The 23,835-nt window shown below is 36.6% G+C and overlaps 1 protein-coding gene across 2 annotated transcripts in view; it reads left to right on the top strand.

The window, feature by feature from the left end:
* LOC149088760 (uncharacterized) overlaps window positions 1-23,835 on the top strand; it is a 309,610-nt gene that overhangs the window by 230,958 nt on the left and 54,817 nt on the right. Inside the window, exons 4-5 of one of the 2 annotated variants that reach the window (XM_089253079.1) lie at window positions 2,661-2,753; window positions 21,769-21,828. In XM_089253079.1, the coding sequence (XP_089109205.1) occupies window positions 2,661-2,753; window positions 21,769-21,828 (153 nt within the window). Of the gene's footprint in view, window positions 1-2,660; window positions 2,763-21,768; window positions 21,829-23,835 lie in introns of both variants that reach the window. The other variant, XM_089253070.1, reaches the window with a different exon arrangement.

Raw genomic sequence — 23,835 nt, 5'->3', positions numbered from 1 at the left:
GTTTCATTTGTAAAAGAATTATTATAAAATTTTTATAGTGTAATCCGGGCTTAAGACAGAATTGTGATGTGAATATTTCTAAGCAAAAACATTCTGAAAAAGTCACCACCCATCCCTCTTTTTCTACTAGTCTTTGATATCTCCTGAATTTTTTTTTTGGAACATCATTGGATGTTTTTGGAATTTTTCTTTCATATTTTCCAAAAGACAGATTATTTTATTATCAAAATCTTGAAAATATTTTAACATATTTTTTCCCATCGACTATTTTTGAGGATCGGAATGAAGGCATCTTTATACCCATATTCTATGGGGGCTCTAGATTAAACCACCAAAGAACGGCTCTAGGCTGCCTAAGGGCACTCTCTCTCTCTCTGAATCAGGGATAAAGGAGAAAAATAATTACAATAATTGCGAAAAAGTAGTTTTTATGCACGAATTTCAAACTAAACATGCGGGCGTTCTACCTGCATCTTTAGTGGTCGTGTGAAAGACCATGCGGACCCGCGTCCGCATCCGCTCCGTGTGAAAGGGGCCCTATTTGGATACATTTTCTAATTGGAAGTGTGCCTCTAGGATCAACGGTTAGCAAGTAAAATGGAGTGCGTGCTGGTATCTATGCGCCCAAGGGTAAAAGGCTTATATCCCAGGAGGGACAGAGCCTGGGTCGTGTCTGGTCTGACGGTATCTATGCGCCCTGTATATAGATTTTTAATGATAAATTGTTTTTAAATAGTATTAATTGGTTAGAATATCAGGGATTTTTTTTTTTAATGTTGAGGAAGAAAACACAGTTATGAATCATTTTCCAAAAAGAAAATCCAATCGTAAAACAGCGATAGAAACATTCCTGAGAATATTTCCACGAAAATGAAAGCTGCGTATGAATACAACAAGCAAATGCATTTTTTATTCTTTGGGAAAGATTGATTGGCAATAATTGCAATGAATTCAAAAACATCCTTTTCCAACCAGGATTCAAACGACGTAACAACATCATAGATACAAATCGTCGCATTTTGCGCAGCCATTTATGATTCAAAAGTAATAGAAGTGCGATTTATTTCCCGTGTTTTCCAGGGCCCTTACAATGGTTATCGAGAGCGAACTAGAAAACCGATTGCTTCAACTCGTCACGTTCTCATCCTGATTGCTGGATCCCCGCGTAATAGGAAAAATAGATGTTTCTTCTTATTTTTTTGGCCGTAATGGGTTTTTGAGGTTTTGCCAAAAAGCACAATAATCAGAACCGTAATTTCTCTTAAGTGGAAATGCAACTTTTCGAGAGATTCCATTCCGTCCTCTCTCTCTCTCTCCACTCCTTTTCCACGCATTTTTGTTTTAGTGGAAAGAGTTTTTGTTGAAGTAAAGACTTTTCGGAGTTCCCTTATTTGTTATGTTTTCTTGTTATTGTTCTTGAATTGCAGATTGTCTTGTCATTTGTGGGTAAGAAAAGTGGATCTTCGTGTTCCTTATAACCAAACATGTCTTTTACTAATGTTCATATCAAACTTTTCGTTTTGGTTCCGAGGCTATCTTTAGGAAGAGAAAGTAACTGAAGAATACTATAAAGATGCTTGTCTGAAGTATTATTGTTATTTCCGGTCTGGTAGGATCAACAATTTCCCAAGCAGCCTGATTGTGTTTCACGGGACTTGCGTTATACCAGGTCTTTGCACTCATTTTCTAATGCTTTTTATTTTGATACTCAAACCATGGACGCCCTTAACAGATGCTCTTAGCAGGGTCGTCCTGGCAATTTCGGGACTCCAAAAAGGCTCTTTATTCATCCTGTAATTCATAAGTTATTACAGAATGTACAGGAATGCCGAAAAATATTCATAAAAGAAATATGGACGCACAATTTAATGCAATTTAACGTATTAAATTTTAATGAAAGCTTCCCGTTCTCTCTCGGAAGTGGTAAAATGACAAGTTAATGGAAGAGTTGATTCAAAAACCAATGAAAATTAGAAGCTAATCAAAGAAATAATTCCAGATTTGTGAAAAATTTGGGTTTAATGAGAGAAAATAATTTCATAATTGAGAAAAATTCGGGGTAAATGAGTGAAATGATTCTGCAATTGATAAAAATTCAGAATTAATGAGTGAAACACTTTCAGAATTGATGTTACTTAAAAATTAATGAAAGGAATGATTACAGAATCGATAAAATTCAGTGTTAATGATAGAAATGATTACAAAGTTCATGAATTTCATATTTAGTGAAATAAAATAATTCCAGCCACTATGTAAATTCAGAATAAATAGAAACACAATTCTAGAATTAATCAAACAAATAATTCCAGAGTGATTAAAATAATAATAATTCAAGAATTTGAAAGAAATAATGCATAAATTGCTGAAAATTCAAAAATGATGAGAGTTAAGAAGAAATGATAGGAATAGTTGCAGAATTTCAGAAAACTAGGAATTAATGAGAGTAATACAGAATTGCTACTTCATAATTACATTATAAAGATGCATTGATTGTTCGTGGTCTAGTTATTTTTCAATTACTTTTACTCTAATAGTTATGATTATGTATATCACCTATCTTGCTTTTTTTGTTATTTGTCCAAATTTGAATTTAACCCTTATTGTATAATCATTTGTGGTTATTATATATATATATATATATATATATATATTATTCACAGGATAACCGCAATTTGTTGTTGCCTTGGGTAGTGTGCGTGTCTGCTTCTACCATATTGGATGGTTTCTTATCTTTCTATTTCATTCTAGTGGAGGTAAGATCCGTAAGTAATCAATGTTTCCAATCCTTTTATCTTTCATGTGTCGGCAAGGTATCAATTGCTGAAGGTGAAAATTATGCCACTTGCCTTCCATAAACTTCAGAGTGGCAACCATACATTTGAGAGTGGCAACTGAGATTTTTTCGCCACCGGTTTTTTTTCTACATTTGTAGCAATTTTAGTTAGCCGCTGTGGTGGTCGAGTGGTCATAGTGACGGACTCGCATCACGGGGACCCGAAACCGCCTACGACCCCCACTCTGTCCCCCCACTGGGACATAAGGTGGTCACCCAGAGCGTTTGGACCATGGTGGAAGTGCGATGCGACGCCCGGAGCACCAAGCACCGAAAGACCACCAGTGAGCAAGCAGACACTAAATTGAGGTTACAGTGGGCAGGTGCTTATAGAGATATGCACGTCGCCAACAGGCTTCGAAGGGGCCCCACGAACAACCATAGACATGTATACACATATATATACACTGGTGTAAGAAATTAAGAGAATTTGCAGACTTGGTCGATTATCTCTAGAACTACTGTACCGATTTTAATGAAATTTGATATGTACATACATTGATACAATACAAAACAAATAGCCATTCAATAATTGTAATACACACGCATGATCGTGCGTAACACTCGTTGGAGTCGGAAGTTATGAAACAGCGGTTGCAGAATAAACAAAAAAAATGGGTTAATAGATGGATTAATAGGGGGGTATGGTCCCCTCTTTTAGATATACAGGTCTGGCAGCGTGATTTCATACTTGAAATAAGGCAGTTTATCATTTCCTGTGGCAATTGGTCCCACTCGTTCAGCAACGCTGTTTTCATTCCCTGGATGGTTCCCGGAGGGGGGTTGCGAGTTGCAATTGCCCACCCCAGAGCGTCCCAGACATGCTCTATAGGGTTAAGGTCTGGAGATCTGGCTGGCCAATCCATCCGGTGAATATCCTCACTCTCTAGAAAATCGTCGAGCAGAAGAGCTCTATGTGGCCTCGCGTTATCGTCCATTAAAATTAACTCAGGGCCAACTGCACCCATGAAAAGGCGAACATAGGGCTGCAAGACCTCACACCAGTCACAGTGCCTCTTTCAAAGACATAGAGAGGTATGCGGCCATCCAACATGATGCCTGCCCAGACCATCAAACCCCTTCCGCCATAATGGTCGATTTCGCGGACATTGGCGAGTAGGTCGCTGGTTCTCTCCATATGAACGTACGGCGAGAATCGGTGCTTAGGCTGAGTCGGGACTCTTTTTGTCTAGAAGCAGTGGTTTTACATTCAGTTCAGTTCTTTTCATGAAATTCGATAAAATATGCAAATTCTCATACTTTATTTCACCAGTGTATATATATATATATATATATATATATACAATACTGTATGCAGCAATCACACAAAAAGACGCACATGCAGAACAAAACACTATTCCAATTTCGAGGCGCAAATGCTGGCCCAACCCCCCGTTAAAGTCTCGCCACAGAGAGCAACAGGCCCAAAACGATACAGTTATTCAATCATTACACTTCACTCATTGTTTGAAAAACTGATGAAAGATGACGGCACCACACAACCAACATTACACAGAAACAAATGTCACGTCAGGTTAATAACACTACCCTGTCGGTGAGTGATGGAGGAGTTGAGAAAAACCATGATTATGCTAGTTAAAATAAAATATTTAATACTATATAATTTATAAACCTAACAAATTCAGGACGGTTATTATAGCGTGTTCATTCTGCGGTTACTGCCAGTGGGATTGTGTGTGTCTCGCCAAGCGAGATCAAATCTTGCCATACATCGGCGGCTTGGCAGAATATACAACAACACGTACACACACATTCCAGCATGTACTAATTCGTTGGAGGTTGCGCAGAGGAATATGGACGAGGTGCATGTGCGGTTTAGTAGGAATTTTAGTTATCCGCTTTGGTGGTCGAGTGTCATAGTGACGCACTCGAATTGCGAGGAAGCGGGTTCGAGCCCCCACTGGCGCCACAATGGTTCCCAACTTCAAAGGTGCGAATGCGAGCTGATCTCTCCGTTACCCCGTTAAGAAGTCTCGCAACAGATAGCAACAGGCCTACCACTGTAAAACTTCAATCATTCATTACACTTTACTCATAGTTCGAAAAATTGATGACAAATGGCAGCACCATCACACATAACACGCATTACACAAAAAGAAACTTCAGTTTTTCTGGCACATCAGTGTATAAATGAGCAGGAAAAGTACCGACCGTCAAAAAATAAATTTGAAAAAATTATTCTCAGACCTGATAAAGGCTGACAAAAATAAAAACAGATGTATATAGACCAGCGCTTCTCAACCTTTCTGAACCCAAGCACCAGTAACACCTGAAACAATCCGACAGACCATTTTCGTCCCGTATTACGGGACATTTATGTATTTTTAGGGGTTCTGAATTTATTTTTATACATTTGTCCCGTTTTTTTCAATGATGTTTGTTTAAATTTATAATGTTCACTAAAATCATTAATAAACAACACTTATGATAGTTTTCAGTATAAATACAAATATCCATCTCCCACTGTGAGGTTAAACTGGTTTTACTGAATGTTCCGCCCTGCTAGAACATTCCACCGCTCCCAGGGGGCGTTTACGCCCACGTTGGGAATCACTGTTGTAGATGAAAGAGAACCTTCTTTTCTTGAATTAATTTGGCAGTACTTTCTCTGATAACAAGAACACCACCATTGCAGTGCTCGCAGCGATAGCGAGCAAAGCAAAAAATATTGACATAGGCCATCTATTTGAAATTTTAGCTGTAGAATATGGAACGTCCGTTGCATCTGCAACATCCGCTGCATCAAGATCTTTCGCGGAAGATCTTACGGTAGCTCTTAGGACATCTGAAGGACAATTAGTGACTCATTTATATAGCAACCCAATTAAAAATGCAATTAACAACTGACTGGTTTTGAAACAAAAAATAAAATAAAATCTAGAATGAGTGCAAGAAGTTGATGTGTTACATGTTTTGCACAAATGAATGACATGATTTTACAAAATTAATATTTCCAAGACTATTACACATGATGCAAATCTTTGGTACATAAAAATAAAGAAAAACGTGCAGTGTTCTCACTCAATACATGGTATCATTGCCGAAGAACGCAGCGACTGAAATTGACTGAAGCATTATTTATTTTTTCAGTTTCAAATATCCGAAAACTTTATACGTGTGAACGTTAAAAGCGGGATCGACTGCATACTTCCGTCAAAGAAGCTGTACAATATGATATTCAAATGGAAACAAGACAGGCATTCCGAAACAAAATTCTGAAATTGCTGCGCCCATGACTAACTTTAGATCCATCATAGCATTATTTTTCGATTATTGGCTCATACTTTCCATGAAAACAGAAATTTGATAAAAATACCGATAAAATCTCTTTTTGATAAGAATACAAAGAACTGTCGTGCGTTGCGGACTCGTGTGTATCAATGTGTAGCGTTAATTCATTCCGTATACAGTCAAAGCTATTAAAAAATCCGTCATTTCATAATGCTATTTACGAATAAATGATACGAATACGTTCGAACTTAAAAAAAAGATGTCAGCATTAGAGATGTAAAGAGACTGTCTTACAATTCGCTCACCAATATCGTTGAAATGACCTGTCGGATGGCTTTTCGATTTCAGAACCCGTGGGAGGACTAGACGGGATCAATGCACCATGTCTGGAATAACACAATGGCCGAATCCATCGATAGAATTCAATGGTTTATCTACAATTGGATCATGTGTGTGTGTGTAAGAAAAATAGATCCCGAACCCTGTCGGTTTATCACTAACATCAGATGGAGAATGACTTGAATAGGGCATCAATGGTGACATCCTTTGAGACATCGCGTGGATAAAAATCAATGGGTGCATATTCCTAGAATTTTCGATTTCCAAAACATTAGATTAAGCCAGAAAAATGTGTGTTTTCCTTATAAATTTTATATTAAATTTCGTGATATGCCATGAATCTATTCATTAGGTTCTCATCGTTTAGTTCAATCCTCTAAAGCAGTGTAACTCAACCCATGGTCGGTGGACCAGAGGTAGTCCGCAACGATGGTGGCCCGCAGGTACACTTGATAGTTCGATTCTAATTGAATGAAAAATTATTTAATTTTTGCGATTGATATTAATACTGTAATATCCTTATAGAGGTTCAAATGACAATTAGACGGGGCGCGGTAGCCCAAGTCGGTAAGATACTCACCTAAAGTACCAAAGGATGTTTAGAGGTGTCGCGAGTTCGATACCCGGTTCGTCCTTGTCAGAAAACTTTCCTGGCACAGGAGTACAACAGAAAAACGGCGACATGATCGTAGAAAAAATTGCTACTGCAGGGAGTTCCCCCATATCGAGGGATTAGCTCACCAACCTCTCGATGCGTATAAAAAAACAAACCTGCCGTTCGGAATCGGCAATAAATTCTAGGTCCCAGTCTAAAAAATTTGCCGTCGTGTGCAGAAAGTGACCGTGGTGCGACAAAAATGATCAAATTAAAATTAGACCTTAATAGTTGGGGGTAACCGCGTATCATCGGGAAAACCACAGTAAATTGCGATCCTGAATACGCGGAATATCGCTAATTTCAAATTTATTTCACCTACACATGTTGCACGAGTACAGGAATTTTTAATAGTGATAGGGATGTAGATGGAATAAAGGAGAAAAGATCATAGTATGCTCTGACGAGCTTCTCTCTTTACTATAGCAATAAACAGAATTTTGGAGAAGTTTGCCAGTTATTGCTTAAATTGCGGACGGACGAGGAATAATGGTTTGCTATAAATAAAATTGAACAAAAATTTGTTTTACTAAAAAAATCGTTCATCAATATATTAACCGTATCAGTGACGATATTTCACTGCTGAAATTGCGTAAAAACTGGGATCTTAATGTAGCAAAATACGGAATATCATCATTTGTCACTGAAACAGTTGACATTATATATATATATGTTGCTATGAGTAAATTATAACCATGATTATCAAAATACAATTTATAAGTCATGAAAACTATTTTGATTCGCGGTTCTAGTAAAGATTATAAACATTCAAATACGCTTCATTAAAAGAACGGAAGGATTTTATGTACAAAGAGGAACGACTAAAGGTACATAGAAATGAGAGAATGTCCCGTACATGTGATGGCACCACTCATGCCGTAAATTAGCGGTCCTTCCAATTGTTTAAGACATTTTACTGTTCCTTCAGTTCAGAAAGGTCGAGAAACGCTGCTCCGTAAGTAAAATATATGTAAAGTATCATGCCTCATACGGTATTTTGAAGTACTGAGAAAATATGGTGGTACATTATATAAACAAATCCATATTCATATTTTACTTGAATTTCAAAATGCTCCGCGTAATTTAGAGCCCTGTCGCACATTAACAGTTCTCAAACATTCCTCTGAAGAACTTCGATCGTACATTGTGGAAATGATTAATGTTTTGCTAAATACGTTGACGTCTATCTAAAGTGCCTATAAAAGAGAGCGAACTTGCGTCATCTTTAGGCTAATGTCTTATAAATCGATTAAAATAAAAAGGATAGCGAACAGTGATTATATATATAATGATGAGACGTTGCACTTTTGCTCAAAGATGAAACATAGGTCAGTTTAGTATTTCAAAAAGCTTTATATCTATGTCTAACGTTGCGTGTTATTCGCTCAGTGCTGCTACCTTTCTTTCGAATTGGCAGAGAGAAATGTCAATTCACGGTCATATACAGGCTGTCCCAAAATGCTTCCACAGCGGATATCTCTGTAACCGTTGAGTTTCGGAGTATACTTTCAATTACAAAAGGTTTTCGAATGACGTGCAGCTACTTAAAATCTTAAAATATATTTGAAGGGGGTCGTATATATGAAAAAAATAAAGGAATTAACTTTTTATATAGTAGACATGTGCTCACATAAACCCAGTTGGATATAATTGTTGCCCTGTCTCTCTTGATGCCAACAACAAAAAAAATTCCATATTTCTAAGTGCAATCTTTACAGAGATATTCGAATTCAAAAAACCGCTATAAATGTAGAAAACCCGTATTGCCCGCATTTAAAGCTGTGTCTTCCCAATTAACTTTCTTCCGTTTTTTTTCTATTTCGAGAATATCTCTGTGAATATTACACTTAGAAATTATGGATATTTTGTTTTTTTGGCATCAGGAGAGACTGAGCAAAAACTTTCTATCCAGTTTTTAAGCACACGGGAACTGTACGAAAAGTTAATTCCCTAATTTTTTTATGTAATAAGCCCCTGCAAGTAAATGCACGTCATTTGAAAACTTTTTGTAATTGAAAGTATGTTTCGAAAGTCAACGGTTACAGAGAAATCCGCTGTGCAAACAATTTTGGGCAGCCTGTATTTTTATGAGTGTGCAATTTTATTTTTTAAACTCAAGAAGACTAGGTAATGAATCGGAGCCTAAAATTTAAAATGGATTTCAATTTGCCACACATCTATAAAATTCACTTATGCGTTCAGTCAAGATTAGCCAGTGGTTATAAGTTAACTGGTGATAAAGCAGTAAACAACTATAGTTATGAAACTGTAAAACATGGTAATAAAATGCAGTAGGATATATTCAAATGCGTATTTAATATCAAAGTAACAAAATCCCGTAGAATTTAACATTTCCGGTTTCCTTTCAAATGATAGCCTACATTTCTAAAGTAATATTTCTCGCAAAGTGAAAGTATTTCCCTACTTTAATATCAAACGGATATCCAAGGAATACCAGGATTTTAATTCCTTTTCCACGGATATTAACAAATCCGGGAAAAGCTGAATTTTCCCGAAACTCCAAGTGCTATAAAACGGGACTTTCATTTTAATAACTTTCACGGCGGTATTTTTTCCCCTAAGAAAAGGTTGGAAGAAATAATAAAATTACATTATATCACGGATCTGCGAAACCACTTCAGGAAAGAATAGACGAACTTTTTATAAAATAATTCAGAAGTTATTTCCCATGTGAATTCCATAACTAGATTCAGGAAGAAAATATTCGTCTACTAAAAATATGTGAATTTATTAATACTGATCTCCGGGAACACAAGAAAAGTCCAATAACACAGAATAAATTGGAATGATGATCAAAAATTTTAATTTTACGGAAATGCATTTCTTTTTGACATCAAAGCTGATGCTAATAAATAATTACCTATATACTCGTGCATAAGCCTACCCTCCCCCCCACTTCAGGATCACCAAAACTAACCCAAAAAAGCATGCATTTCAGAGAAAAAAATTCTTATATTATCATTGAATATGAATAGCTGACGGAAATGTACAATAGAAAATGATTCAAACTTTTTATAATCTTTAATTCAAAAAAAAATTAATAATCGTTTCTTCTGAGTATCCAAGCTTATCGTAATCCATCAGATCATCATTGGGTGCGACATCTTCGTTTTTATCCTCATCTGGGCTGACAGTTATTGAAGGATCGGATGATAATTTCGGTGGAAACAGACTTCCACGCCTCATGTACCCATTGGCACACTAGGCCAATGTCAGGTTTCCTCAAGGCACCACTTACCACTTTCTTGTAGTTTCTTTAGCATCGGAACTTATCCGTTCGATCCACAAATCCCTCAGAGTCTTTGAAGGCTTGTTGATGCTCTCATCTAAAGGCTGTGCAATCGACGTTATCCCACCTGGTCAATGGTTTTCGATTTCTCTGTTCCGGCTTTGACATTATCGGTTCGGTGGGGTTTGAACATATCCCACACCAATAATGCCGGTTTCTCGAATACTGCTGCAAAAATGACTACTGTTTGTCGGGTCGATATTTTCTCATCAAAAAGTGACCCGAGTATAAGCCGACCGCCCCCCCCCCCCAACTTGAGGAACGAATTTTTCCACAAAAAACTCGGCTTATACATAAGTATATACGGTAATTATGTTGCATTTACTGAGAGAAACAAGCGGATTTCATGTTGTTATTTTTTGAAGTGGGAACTTCTTTAGCGCGCGCGCCAGGAGGAGTAGATTTTTGTCAGGGAAAGGAAATTCACGGCAAAAAATGAAATGCTTTTCTTTTCTTCAAAACCCGTTCCGTAGAGTAATAACTGATTGTGTGGTGAAGTTACGAGAAGGAGAAGGGTTGTGGTGGTGGTGGGGGCGATGTCAATAGAGATGCGGCCGTGTAATAAAATAAAGTCAGGTGAGGGGTTGGTTTGGACGGTTTGTGTCGGACAAAGACCGTTTATTACCTTTCCGTACCCCTTCCCGTGACACCGCATCCCTTGTCCACACGAGTTTATATTTCGCACGTGAACGCAAGTTTTGTGCCGTCACAGTGCCAGCTCCTAACTGGCTGCGCTGTCATAACGCAGAATACATCAAGAGTGCTTCAGTTTTTTTTCTTTTTCTTTTCTTACTCTTCATTCCTGTACCATACCCTATACTAGACTTGCACTACTGTGTGATTGACTGTTTTTAAGAAATTATATTATCACATTAAAAATTGCAGTCCCGATTGAAAGGCCACCCTCCCCCTCCTCCCTCTGATATAGAACCAACCCCGATTATCACCCGAAAGTTTTAATGAACAAATCTGCCACACATAGGGTTTACAGCGGCTTCAATTATGATCCCACATGACGCCTGAATCGTTCGAATTCTGCGGGGCGTACAGTGTCTTGTGGTTGAAGGGGTCAATTAGATCAAGTGACTCAAGTTCAGGGGAGGGAAGGTTTAAAAAAAAATAAGGGGTCAACAAAATTAATGTCTTATTTAAAATCAAATTTAAAATTTCTAAATTCAATTTTAAATAAGATTGAGTCAACGAAACCTAAATCTTTTGTTTCATTTCATGAATTGAATGAGTTAGAGCCAAACCCGATCATCGCCAGGGGTTTTTAGTGAACAATTCTGCCCCACGTGGGATTTACAGCGGGTTTAATTATGATTAATGGTCAATCAAAAGATAGATGTGAGGCGGAGTGTATCTAGCCATGCAAAAAGCCCTAGAAGTTAAACTTCTATCGCACGAGATTCTTGCGCAGATTCTTTTTTGTTAGAAAAGCTTATTTGTTAGATTTCTTTTTTCGAATACTTTCTGTATTAGTTGAAGTTAAACCTTAATATTAGTTTGATTGGAATTTCTAAAATATTTTTTTATCATTAGCAAGGCTGACTTATAAGCCATATGATAACTATTTAGCACACGTGTTATCACGAAGTATTTCTATCTTATTGTAAAGTATTGTAATCTCATTGAAAAAAACGAAATCCATAAAAAATTCCGAAATAAGAGTATTTTATAAATCTCAGAGAATCAATTAAAATGTGGGGTTCTTTTTATGAATTAAATTTGAAAAAGAAAATTTCAAGATTGAAATATTTTTTGTCCCTTTCATTGATTGTATTAAAATGGAATCAATTTGAGTCGGGAATTTCAAATACAACGTTTCTGAAGGAAAAAAAAAATTAGCTCAATTAATATAGAATAATTAATTGAAAGACCGAATTGCTTTACTTAATTTTCTCAATAAATTGAATGACTTTTATATGCAATTACATATTGCTTTTCCTATACAATCAAAAAGGTTTAAAAGGTGGAAGCCGATCAGCGTCGATCATTAACGTTGAAGTCAGTTCAGCCTTAATTATCTAAGCATAATTCATTCTAGTGAATTTAATTCGAATTCAGTGAGTGTAACAACTTCCATAAAATATTTTTTGGCGGATTTAAAAAAATCAAGAAGTTTACGTTTTGGGTTGTGGTTCGCATGTTTTTGACCTGTCAAAGAGATTTTTTTTTTCACACAATAAAAAAAACAATTACCATGTACACCCCCCCCCCCCACTAGCCGGCATGCCGATAATACCAGTTTTTCCGACTTTGCCGGGAAATTTTAATCTCAGATTCCGAGAAATTCTTAAACATCTCCATTCAAAAAAAATCCGTTGAATTGGCTGAAAGCACACCGTGATCTCTACCGAACCTCAATTTTCCCGGCATGCCGGCAAATCCGAGATGACACGGTAGTTATTATTCATGCCGATAGATAGAGCCGCGTAGTTTGTTTCCCTGATAACATGTAAAATTTAATTTCTTCAAAAAAGTGATGGAAATCAATAACTAGTATATATGAACGAATTCTTTCCCGATATCGATTGAATTGATACTACTACTTAACTCTTAATTGATACTACTACGTAAAAGCACCTGGTAAACATTTCTTTGGGGAATTTAACGAATTTTTACATGCGGTTGTATGTTCTGAATGTATGTGTGTTCTAACGTAAATTCATGTGTTGTCAGAGTTGTGATTGTTCCTGATTATGCTGGTGGTGCCATCTGTGATCCATATTTCGGAGTGAAACTGACAAATGGTTGAGTTTGGGTGTAATTCCCATAATGACTATCGTGTTGAAGGTCTACCTGCTCTCTACGAAGAGATATCGCACCGGATCGAAACCAACTTCAGCCGGTTTTAATTAGTGCTTTGTTGAATTATTGTCTCTGTTTGAAAGACTGCGATGTTGACAGTTGTACTATTTTTGCACACTGATACAACACACACACACATCGTGAACTGAAAAAGAAAGTGTCAGCTGAAAAATCTGTATGTTTTCATATGTAATTTGTTAATGTTAGTTAGCGCTGCCTATCGGCAAGAAACTTAACTATTTATTTTTTAAAAATAATCCGATTCTGACAATTTCAAGGGTGATTTTCACACCGACATGGTCACAATTTTTAGCCTGTACTCACATTATTACCTTTAGTCACAATTTTTGGGTAAGTGATCGATCGACGCTGATTGGTTAAATTCAGGTTTTTAACCAATCCGTGTAGATTGTATTTTATTGCATTTTGCTCAGCCACCTCGTTGGGAATTTTGCCTGTTGTGTCGTTGTACTTGTATCTCATATAAAAATTGTAACTATAGTTTAAACCATGTCGGTGGATACCCCATCCCCTCAAAAGCGCAAACCGTACTCTGTTAGTTAATTTTTTATTCGTAATTAAATTTTCAAACTCTATTATAATAGTGTTAGATATATACTTTTTTTTTACTAGTTGATATCTCATTTTCACAATATTTTCAAGATTATTCACCTTAAGTATCATAAAATATCTTTACACTTCTTATTTTACAGAACCTATGATAATATTATACCTGGTAGGCGCATGGTCCTTTCCCCCAACGTCTAACTTGATTTTGTTGGATCAATTGTATTTTTCTAGCCCAAAATTGGCGCCAGAAAATTTTGAGTATTTTCTATTGTACCCTATTAAAGTCATTTACTTACCACACTAATGTTTCCGAATTGGCATAGATATGAGGCTATCAGCTGAGCCTACACTCAGAGGGGACCCTCGTTTCACCATTCAAGATCTGAATATATAAATTATGAATTAAATAACATAAAATATCAATTTTAAGTAATTGATTATGTAAAATTTCAGCTCGCACTGAACAGCTCTGGATGCCACGAGACACTGTATTTGTCTTAGTCATGTTCATATCGCATTCAACTCAAATTTTAGATTGCATTCGAAGATGCGAAAAAAACCGCAAATATTATTCTTAAATCTCGAAAGAATTGCCGTATCGTCAGAATTATTGAATAGTGACAAATACAAAATCAACTTGCCCTTGTATTGTATGAATTTCGTTACTATACGAAAATCATCATCGAGATTCAATTTTGAATGTAGCGAAAATCAATAAAAACGTACAACTTCCAAGTTCAAATTTCCTATTAATGTGGAAGAAATTAATATTCTTAATATGCAATGTGATTATTGCAGGTAAGGAAAACGAATACAGTGGAGCCTCTCGATAGCGGATGACCGTGACCGAAAATTTTGTCCGCTAACAAGGAGTGTTCGTTATGAGAAATTCCACTGTATAAGAGCGTTCTGATAGAAAAAACTACGTTACGAGGAAAAGTTAAATTCATTTTACACGATTTAGTTTTTAGAAATATGCAATATTTTAGGATATGAAGTTCCTCAGTATTTATACCTTTCACTTTATTATACAGGGTTTGCAGACAAGTGAAAGACACGATTTCAAAAGTTGACATTTTCAAAACTGTTACGCATAATATAATGTGTGATATACAAAAATAAAGAAAAATATTCAAAGTTATTTTCAGCATCGCTCGATAGATGACAGCACTTCCGGAGAGCGTAGTGTCTGAAATTAAAAATGTCGACAATGAGACGATTTTTTTTTTTTTTTTTGTTCGTGTATTTCAATATACAAGGGGTTTTTTCCCGGGTACTTCTGCGCAGCATGCGTGTAGAAAAATTTTAACTGAAAAACAAGAAGAATGGTACACTTAATTTTAACTCACTTCATTCTACGCAAGTGCTGCCATCTATTGAGCTAGAATGTTTAAAAAACCACTTTGAATGTTAATTTTTATGAATCGCATATTATGTGTAAAAGTTTGGAAAATAAATTTTTAAAATCGTATCATTGTTTTGTGCAAATCAATGTTAGCCTATACGTATCTGGATGCGTGATTCACGCATCAAAATTTATCTTTATTTCTCCAAATTTATAGTTGAGTGAAAATACTCATGAGTTATTTTTTGTTTAGAGTTATTTTTTGTAACAAATTTATTATCTTATAAAAAAAAGAAGAAGAAAACTTCATCTTTTTTTACAAAATTGCCCTTAAATTCGAAAGAGGAGTGAAAAATTGCTCTTCAAAATTATTTTCTTGGAAAAACTGCTCTTATGTAACATTTCTACAGAATATGCTGCATAGCAATAATCTGAAAAAAAAAATGCTTATTTACAATTTTTTTTTGTTCATAAAGAAAGTTTAATTCAAAATGAAATTCACATCAACATGAAAACAAATGCTGAAAAATTCTCCGCTTTTCCACACCATTTCGTATTATTCGATGTTTTCCGATCGATTTGACGCTAAAGATACTCACCGAATAAGATTAGACGCTAACAAAAATAGTTTTTCCCTCATGTTATACATGATATTAAAAAACCATGATCAGCATCATATATATACTAGATTTCACGCATATCTTTCAACCAGATGGCTCGGATGAAATGAAAGAAAGAACGTATCCGTAAGAAAATAAAATTTCGTATGCGAAAGAAGCTCAACATCGCTTTCTTTCACAGACAGGAACCAATTACGTTCGTCTGAGCGAATTTCGATTAAAATTTGCATGATATGGAAGATGTTTTGCTTCTTTTATCGGGTGTGTTTTTGTATTCTTTTATCGTTATATTCAAATCACTTTCATCATTTCATGTCAGTCTAGTTTATGCCTTCCTGCCATTTCTAGTTATCATTCATAAAAAAACAAAAATTACAATAAAAAACCAATGATATAAGCAACTCATGAATAATGCCGAACTACTTTACAACATCATATTAAGAACGTTTTCCAAGTCGAAAAATAAATTTTACTTTTCCAAAAAAAAATTTCTCATTCAAAAACTTATTTTTTAAAATTTAAAAAAAAATACATATAATGTGATTTCTAAACCCATTTTCAAAGTAATGGATACATAACGAGCTTGTCTAAATTGAATTTTGATAATTTCATGAAATTTTAGTCATAAAAATACTAAAACCAATTATCAAACGTATTACAATGTTTACTTGTGTTGCTATGATTAAAAAAAGCAATTTTGCCATGGGAAAACACAGTGTTCCACGTCGGTGATATGTATCCACTTACCGCATGAAAGGATGTTCCATTATTCCATTAATTCAAAATCGGATCAGTATGTCAGAATATCTCCTGATCAGAGGTATTAGTTTCGGTTGAGGAAGATAGAAGGCGCTGAGACCTTCACAAAAACACGTGGCTTTCTCATAAAGTCTCCACGATGAGCGAGTATTAATGTCAAGTGCGAAGAAAGTTAAAATAACAAAATTCGACTACAAACTGAAGTTCCAGAGGTGTGGCTCTGGTGTTGTGCGACCCTTTTGTGGGTACATAGGTTGCGACAATAGGAGGGGTGTCAAATCAGAAGTGAAGGGGAAAAAAATGTTTGTCTCGAAAAATCCAGACTAAATATACTAGTTGGATTAATTTGCAGAGAAACCTGCAATTTTTCATTCATATGCATGGTGTTTACAAATTTACGAGGTTTTCCCCCGGGATATATAGGTGCGGCCATAGGCGTATACAGAAACGGGGAATGTAAAATGCGATGCTCCCCCGTTCAATGAAAAAATTTTACAACTGTATTAATTTCATAGGTGGAAGGCCAAGCCTTTGCCCCCCTCCTGTTTACTATGCATTATTTCGATGATACACCCTCCTCCTCCGGTCGAGGGAGGGGCTATAACCGCTTATAATTACCACTTGGCTTATACGGGGGTTGTGACACACCCCCGTAATATAACACCTGTGAAAAAGACAACACTCGAGGGAACTTCTATACTCCCGCTCTCTAGTATGGAAGAGCGCTACCTTGCGGGCGAGAATGTGCACACATCAGTCTAGTCGTAGCAGTGATAGCCTTCGGATGCGATGTATATTGGGGCGTTAAAACTTCAGCTGACCTCACAGATTTCAAAAGAGGCATAATTGTTGGAGCCCGTCTTGCCGGGACCTCAGTAACGAAAACGGCCACCCTTGTTGGTGTCGAGAGAAATACTGTGTCGACGGTAATGACAGCCTATAGCACACAGGGAAAAACATCATCTACCAAGCATAACAGTGGCCGAAAGTCGAAGATGGCTGATAGACCCATAAGGGTTTTGAAGCAGATTGTGTGGCCAGAAAGCGCAAGATAACAGCATCCCAAATAACATCCGAGATGAATTCACATCTACAGGAAGGTGTATCGACAAAACTATCCGCCGTGAACTGCATGCACCAAATATACACGGTAGAGCGGCTATTTCAAAATCATTGATGACACCATGAAACGACGAACATGGTGTCACGAACATAAGAATTGGACACCACAACAATGGGAGGATGTCATCTGGTCAGACGAATCGTTGTTCACATTTTTACAGACTAAGGAAGTGTTTACGTTTGGAGAACGCCAGCACAAGCTTATGATGTTGACTGTCTCCTTCCTACTGTTAAGCATGGAGGGGGTTCAGTGATGCTGTGGGGCGTCATGTCTCACCGTGGTATCGGCCCACTTGTTGTCCTGGATGGGCGAGTTAAAGCATTGGTTTCATCAGTATTCTGGCCGACCATCTTCATCCAATGGTGAAATATTAGCTCCCTGATTCTCGACCTGTGTTCCAAGATGATAATTCACCCGTTCACATTGCTGGAATTGTCGGATACTGGCTAGATGAACACGATGATGAACTGTAACATCTCGTGTGGCGGGCTCAGTCCTCTGATCTTAATATAACTGAACCTTTGTGGGGTATTTTGGCGGTCAAAATGTGCAGTAGGTTTCCACCTCCAAATAGACGTTCTGAATTAGTGGCCTTTTTGCAGGAGGAGTGGCTACGTATCCCTGCGACTGTTGTGCATGAGTGCATTTGTCCATCCCACGACGGATAACACGCTGTAATTAACGCAAAAGGAGGACCAACAGCCTATTAATAAAGATTTTGTCTCATTTCAACAGGTGTTTATATTATTTTGCCCAACCCCTGTGCACATTGAAATGGCGACGAAAATAAATCTCGCACCTGTGAAGATTTTGTCTTGAGCCATCCCTTTGTAGGTCCCAATGTAATTAGTACCCATTAGCATAAAATTACCGAAATACAAAAAAAAAAACCTTTTAGACTGAAAATATATTCCCCCATTTGCAGGGAATTTTTTTTTTTCAATTTGATATGAATAAGTTAATATTCAAGAGTAATTGAATTCTAAAAATTTCAAATTAGAGGAATATGAAGTAAATAGAAGAAATAAAAGTGAAAAAAAAAACTTCAAACAAAAATTTACTTTTATATAAAAATAAAGGAAATCAAATTAATTTTTCAGAATGAGTTTAACGAGAAAAAAAAATTTGCTTTATATCGAAAGCGCTGATAATAATAAGCTCATAAAATACTAGTATCAAAGAAAGGGTTTTTTCCATTTTTACTCTAAATAGCGGAAAAATATTTCTCGCATAATCTTATTAAGAGATTTTTTCTGAAATCGAACAAAATGATAAATAAATAAGTAGAACGTCCTAGCCAAAACGGTGAATTCTCAAATTTTTATTAGATAAGTATATGTTTGATCCTGAATTTTTTTTTACGCTTACAACTAGGTCTACAATTATTTTTACGCTCTAAAAACTTCTAAAAAATGCTCTTTAACATATGCATTTATGTTATTAAAAAACGGTAAATATGCCCTATAAAACGAAAAAACATGTTCTAGAAAAATTGTTCATTCCTATCTTAAATAACATTAGTTTTAGCAAAATAGTATGATAATCAGAAGTGCTGAGGCAGCCTAAACTATTTTGAACCATCACTTATTGTATAAGTAAAAATTACTAGCTAATCTCATCAAGCCAAAATTTCCCTAAAACATTTCCATTTTGAGCAAGTTTTTCCCCTCAAATTTAGAGTTAATATGCTACTATCTATAGGTAAAAATACTTAGTCAAGTGCAGTACTTGGAAGCTTGAGAAAAGCACGAAATTATGAAATAAACAAATAATTATTTTTATTTGACAAAAAAACTCTGGAAATTCTCTCGCAAACGCTAAACGCCTCCCCCCCCCCGTCACATTTAACCAGTTTTTCCCACGGCGGACCATCACCGACACCGATTCAGATTATTAATCTATTTACAGATTTACAGCCATACACACGTGTCTTCGAAGAGCTAATATTTTTTTATGCTTTACCAATTCATTGCCATTGCTGATTGATTGAAAAATCTGAATTTCAGGATATTTTACGAATCAGCAACGACGAATGCATGTATTTGCAATCAATATTCCTTGAAATATAGAAACATGCACTAAAAAGTATCAAAATGCGAACCTTGAACAATTGTATGAGCTCATGGTGATATTTTCATCCCAATATGTATTACCCTTCATAGTAATGTTTATTTACATTCCCAATAGTATAAAAAAGGAAAGGAAGTAAGGGGCCGTTCAAGTATTACGTCATCATCGATAAGGGGGGGGGGTTTCCGATTTGCTGACTTTTGTTGGGGAGGGGGGTTTGGATAATGCTTACGTCAGCAACCACCCGTTATGAAAATATGAGTTAGGATTCAGAGGGGCAGAGCTGATGACGAAATTTTGCTGACAAGGGGGGGGGGGTCAGCGTTTTGCTGACTTTTGCTGACAAGGTAGGGGAGGGAATCAAAAATGGCTAAAAATTTGCTTACGTAATACTTGAACGGCCCCTAAATGCCCAGCATTGTGAACGGAGGCTCTGTTTGTTTATTCCCGTCGCAGTGGAGGCTCTGTGTGTGTGTATATTGCATATTCCGTAAAAGGAAAGTGTTTCCCGTCACAGTGTGTATATATATTTTGTATACATTGTGTATTTAGACCATTCTCATATCTCTCGCACTTCAACATGCCAACTTGTTTTTCTCCTTACTTGCCTACAAGTCCTTCCCACACTTTTTTCGAAATCCCAGGTTGCATTCTCTGGCCCTTATGTGCCACTGGGCGCACGTGCAAGTTTTCTCACTAGTCATTGGATTCAGCTATCCATTTTACTCAAATGGCTTGTACGTTGCGTCGACTTGATAGCTGTCATCAAATAGAGAACGACGCGAGGGATTCGATACTTCCGAGCAAGGGGAGCCACCACTATGTAGTGCTCGTCCTCGTCCTTCGGACTACGAGGGGGTGGGGGGTACTGTAGTGCTCCCCGCACGATGGCGCTGGGGTATCTCCGCAGCGTGTATAATTATTATTATATTTTCTGCTGGTGGCAAAACAACAGAAATCGGGAGTCAAAGGCGTCTGTCTCTGTTTTTATGTCCCATTAACCGACGCACGTGTGTGTGTCTCTCCGTGCACGGGCCCCATTTTTCTCTAAAAGCATTCCCGTTTGTATTATGTAAATATTATCCGTTGTAAATAAAGTGCAAATATATAAATGAAATCATTTCATGGATCAACTAAAACTATAAATCTTTGCTAACTGTTTCCGACACAACTCTGTCTCTTTTGAGGTAACTGAAGTAAGATGCTTTGCATCAGTCCGGGTTTGTGAGTGGTCCTATCTACCTATCTATCAAAATGCGATAAAATACTCCAAATATTCAACTGAAATTTTTAATCATGTAAAGAGCTTTGTAATGCATCGTGTGAGTTTCTTGACGCAAATCAACTTGAAAAAAACTTCTCATGCGAATAATTTTTACATGGCCACAAGTGTTAGCGGTTCACCATAACGTATACAGAAAACGATGCTCATGAATAATTGCTATGGATTGCAAAACCTGCACATAATAACGATTGGTGTGAGAATTTAATTAAGGAACATGATCATCGCATATCTAACAACGCCCACGAACAAGTACGTTTTTTGATAGCAGATCAAAATAAAATTAATACTTCACGATAAAACATGGTGCAGTTTTATTTTTTCTGATTATCTTGTTCTGGATACAAAACGCTGAAGGTCACGTTGTAATTAAAAATAAATATACTTATAATATTTCTTATTTATTGTATTTTTTTCGTTCATTAGTAAAAAGAAAAAATATTCTTATTATTAATTTAAAATATTCCAAAAAACAAAAATAATGTCCCAATTCTCTCTTTATTTCATTAAGACTCACTTTCCCCTTAGGCAGTAGAATTTACTGTCTTTGCTCAAATTAAGACCATCACTGGAGTTGAAATAATCAAATTAATCGTAATCAATATTTATTTAGTAGATAATTTGAACGACGCTTGTAACATTATTCAACTTTATTCCGTACGAAAACAAAAAACAAAAAACTGTTGATGAAAGCTTTTAATTATTGTGTATTACTCATATTAAATTTACTGCAAATTTTTCTATTTTCATGTATGAAATAACTGATATTTTACGATTCTGCGATTTTTTTTTTTTACAGAATTTGGACACTAGTCTTGCAATGTTATTCATAACAGATCTATTCGTCTGTGGCGTGAATGTAAGTATATGTACAGGTTGTCCTAGTAATTCTGATTCTGTTTGGAAAGTAAATACTGGCGAAAAGAACGGGAAGTACTAGAAATGTACTGCTTCTAGTATTGTGCTTGGGAAAACAGTAAATTTTCAGTGAGACTGACATGCCCATTATTAAGCGGGTCGGGGAAGGGGTAACGGTTCCCCTGGCTTGGCTTTGGATGGTATACATATGTATACACACACATCTAGTACATGTTCTTTGCCTCCCCCTGGAAAAATTTGAAATGACCCCCCCCCCTCCCTCCCTGCAGAATGAATTCAAAACCCGGTTGTAATTTTTTGGAAAAGGTAGTGCTGTGATTTGGATAAAATATCCTTCGTTATTGCTATTATAAACTACGTTATTGCTGCAATGGTGGATGTTTTGAAAATATCGTATCTTAGTTTTCAATTCGATATCGATTTAAAATATCGTTCGATATTTTTGAAATATCTTGGGGTGCGGTAGTCCAGGTCGATAAGATACTCACCTAAAGTAACAAAGTATGATTAAGAGGTGTCGCGAGTTCGATACCCGGTTCGTCCTTGTCAGCAAACTTTCCTGGTACAGGGGTATAACAAAAAACGGCGACATGGCCGCAGAAAAAATTGCTACCCCAGGGAGTCCCCCCCATTTAGTGGTTAGCGCACCAATGTCTCGATGAGTATAAAAACAAGCCTGCCGTTCGGAATCGGCAATAAATTGTAGGTCCCAGTCTAATTAGCCCTCGTGTACAGAAAATGATCGATGTGAGACAAAAATGATCAAATGATCGAAATATCTTCCATTTTCAGCAACAAAATGGTGGAGTTTCAGTACAAAATTCGCAGATACAAGCTCGTGCAAACACCTCAGCCGGGCTGATTTGAATTCAGACAGAATATAGAAATTAGTTAAAAAGTTGGTTAACAGATGGCGCGGTGATTATCAAAATCAAAATGTGGTATTTTTGAAATCTCGTGAAACACGTTTTTTTACAGGTTCCCCCTGAATTTTGTTTCAAGTCTGAACTATATTATTGCTGAAATGGTGGATATTTTGAAAATATCGTATCTTAGTTTTCAATTCAGTTTCTTGCAGCGTCATCTGTTGTGGAAGTTGGTAACTGATTTTAAAAATTCCAACCCCGACTGGAAATTCAATATTTTCCCAAGCATGATTCAGCCAATTGTTATTTTCGCTCTATCACACTCATAATCTTTCTTTATTCATTTTTAAAATGTGCCTGTCAAATTTGGCACACCCAGTATTTCAATATTCTTTCAACTCCATCACAGGGTGTCCAACTTACGGGCCGCACGCTATTCAACATATTTACATTAGGTAAATGTTTTAATTGGACTTAATACCAAAAGTGTGTGTCAATATTACATTGTTACATTGTACAATTTTAATAACATAAAATCAGCATACGGATTTTTTCATAGGGGCCGTTCAAGTATTACGTCATCATCAATGGGGGGAAGGGGGTTTTGATTTGCAGACTTTTGATGACAAGGAGGGGAGTGGGGGGTTTGGATAATGCTTACGTCATCAACCAACCTTCATGAAAATATGAAATATTCTTATTGCCATCTTACTCGGTGAGCCAAAAACTAAAAAACCTTTCGATAGTTTGTGGGCACTTGAAGTAACATCCCCCCCCCCCCACTATTGATACAGATCCACTTTAGTGATCTCTAAATTTTTCACGGATCCAAGTGATCTGGAAATGTGTCCGGGCCTCTTAAGTTCTCTGGAACGTGCCACGCATCACTCAAGTGATCCGTAGTTATATGCCGCGGATTACTTAAATAATCTGAGAATATGCCGCGGGTAACTTGAGTGATGTAGAACCGCACTGCTACTTAAGTGCTGTAAAACTACGTCACATGTCACTCAAGGGATCTCTAAAATATGTCACGGATCACTTAAGTGTTGTGGAACTGTGTCGCGGGTCATTTAAGTGATCTGAAAATGTGTCATGGGCCTCTTAAATGTTCTGGAATT

Source organism: Pholcus phalangioides, unplaced genomic scaffold (genome assembly GCF_987345545.1).
Source record: "Pholcus phalangioides strain wild (caught in Gottingen) unplaced genomic scaffold, Ppha-v1.0 ptg000003l_1, whole genome shotgun sequence".
In the NCBI taxonomy this organism is placed as follows: Eukaryota; Metazoa; Arthropoda; class Arachnida; order Araneae; family Pholcidae; genus Pholcus; species Pholcus phalangioides.
The sequence above is the reverse complement of the archived record's forward strand: the minus strand, read 5'-3'. Positions and strand labels throughout refer to the sequence as shown.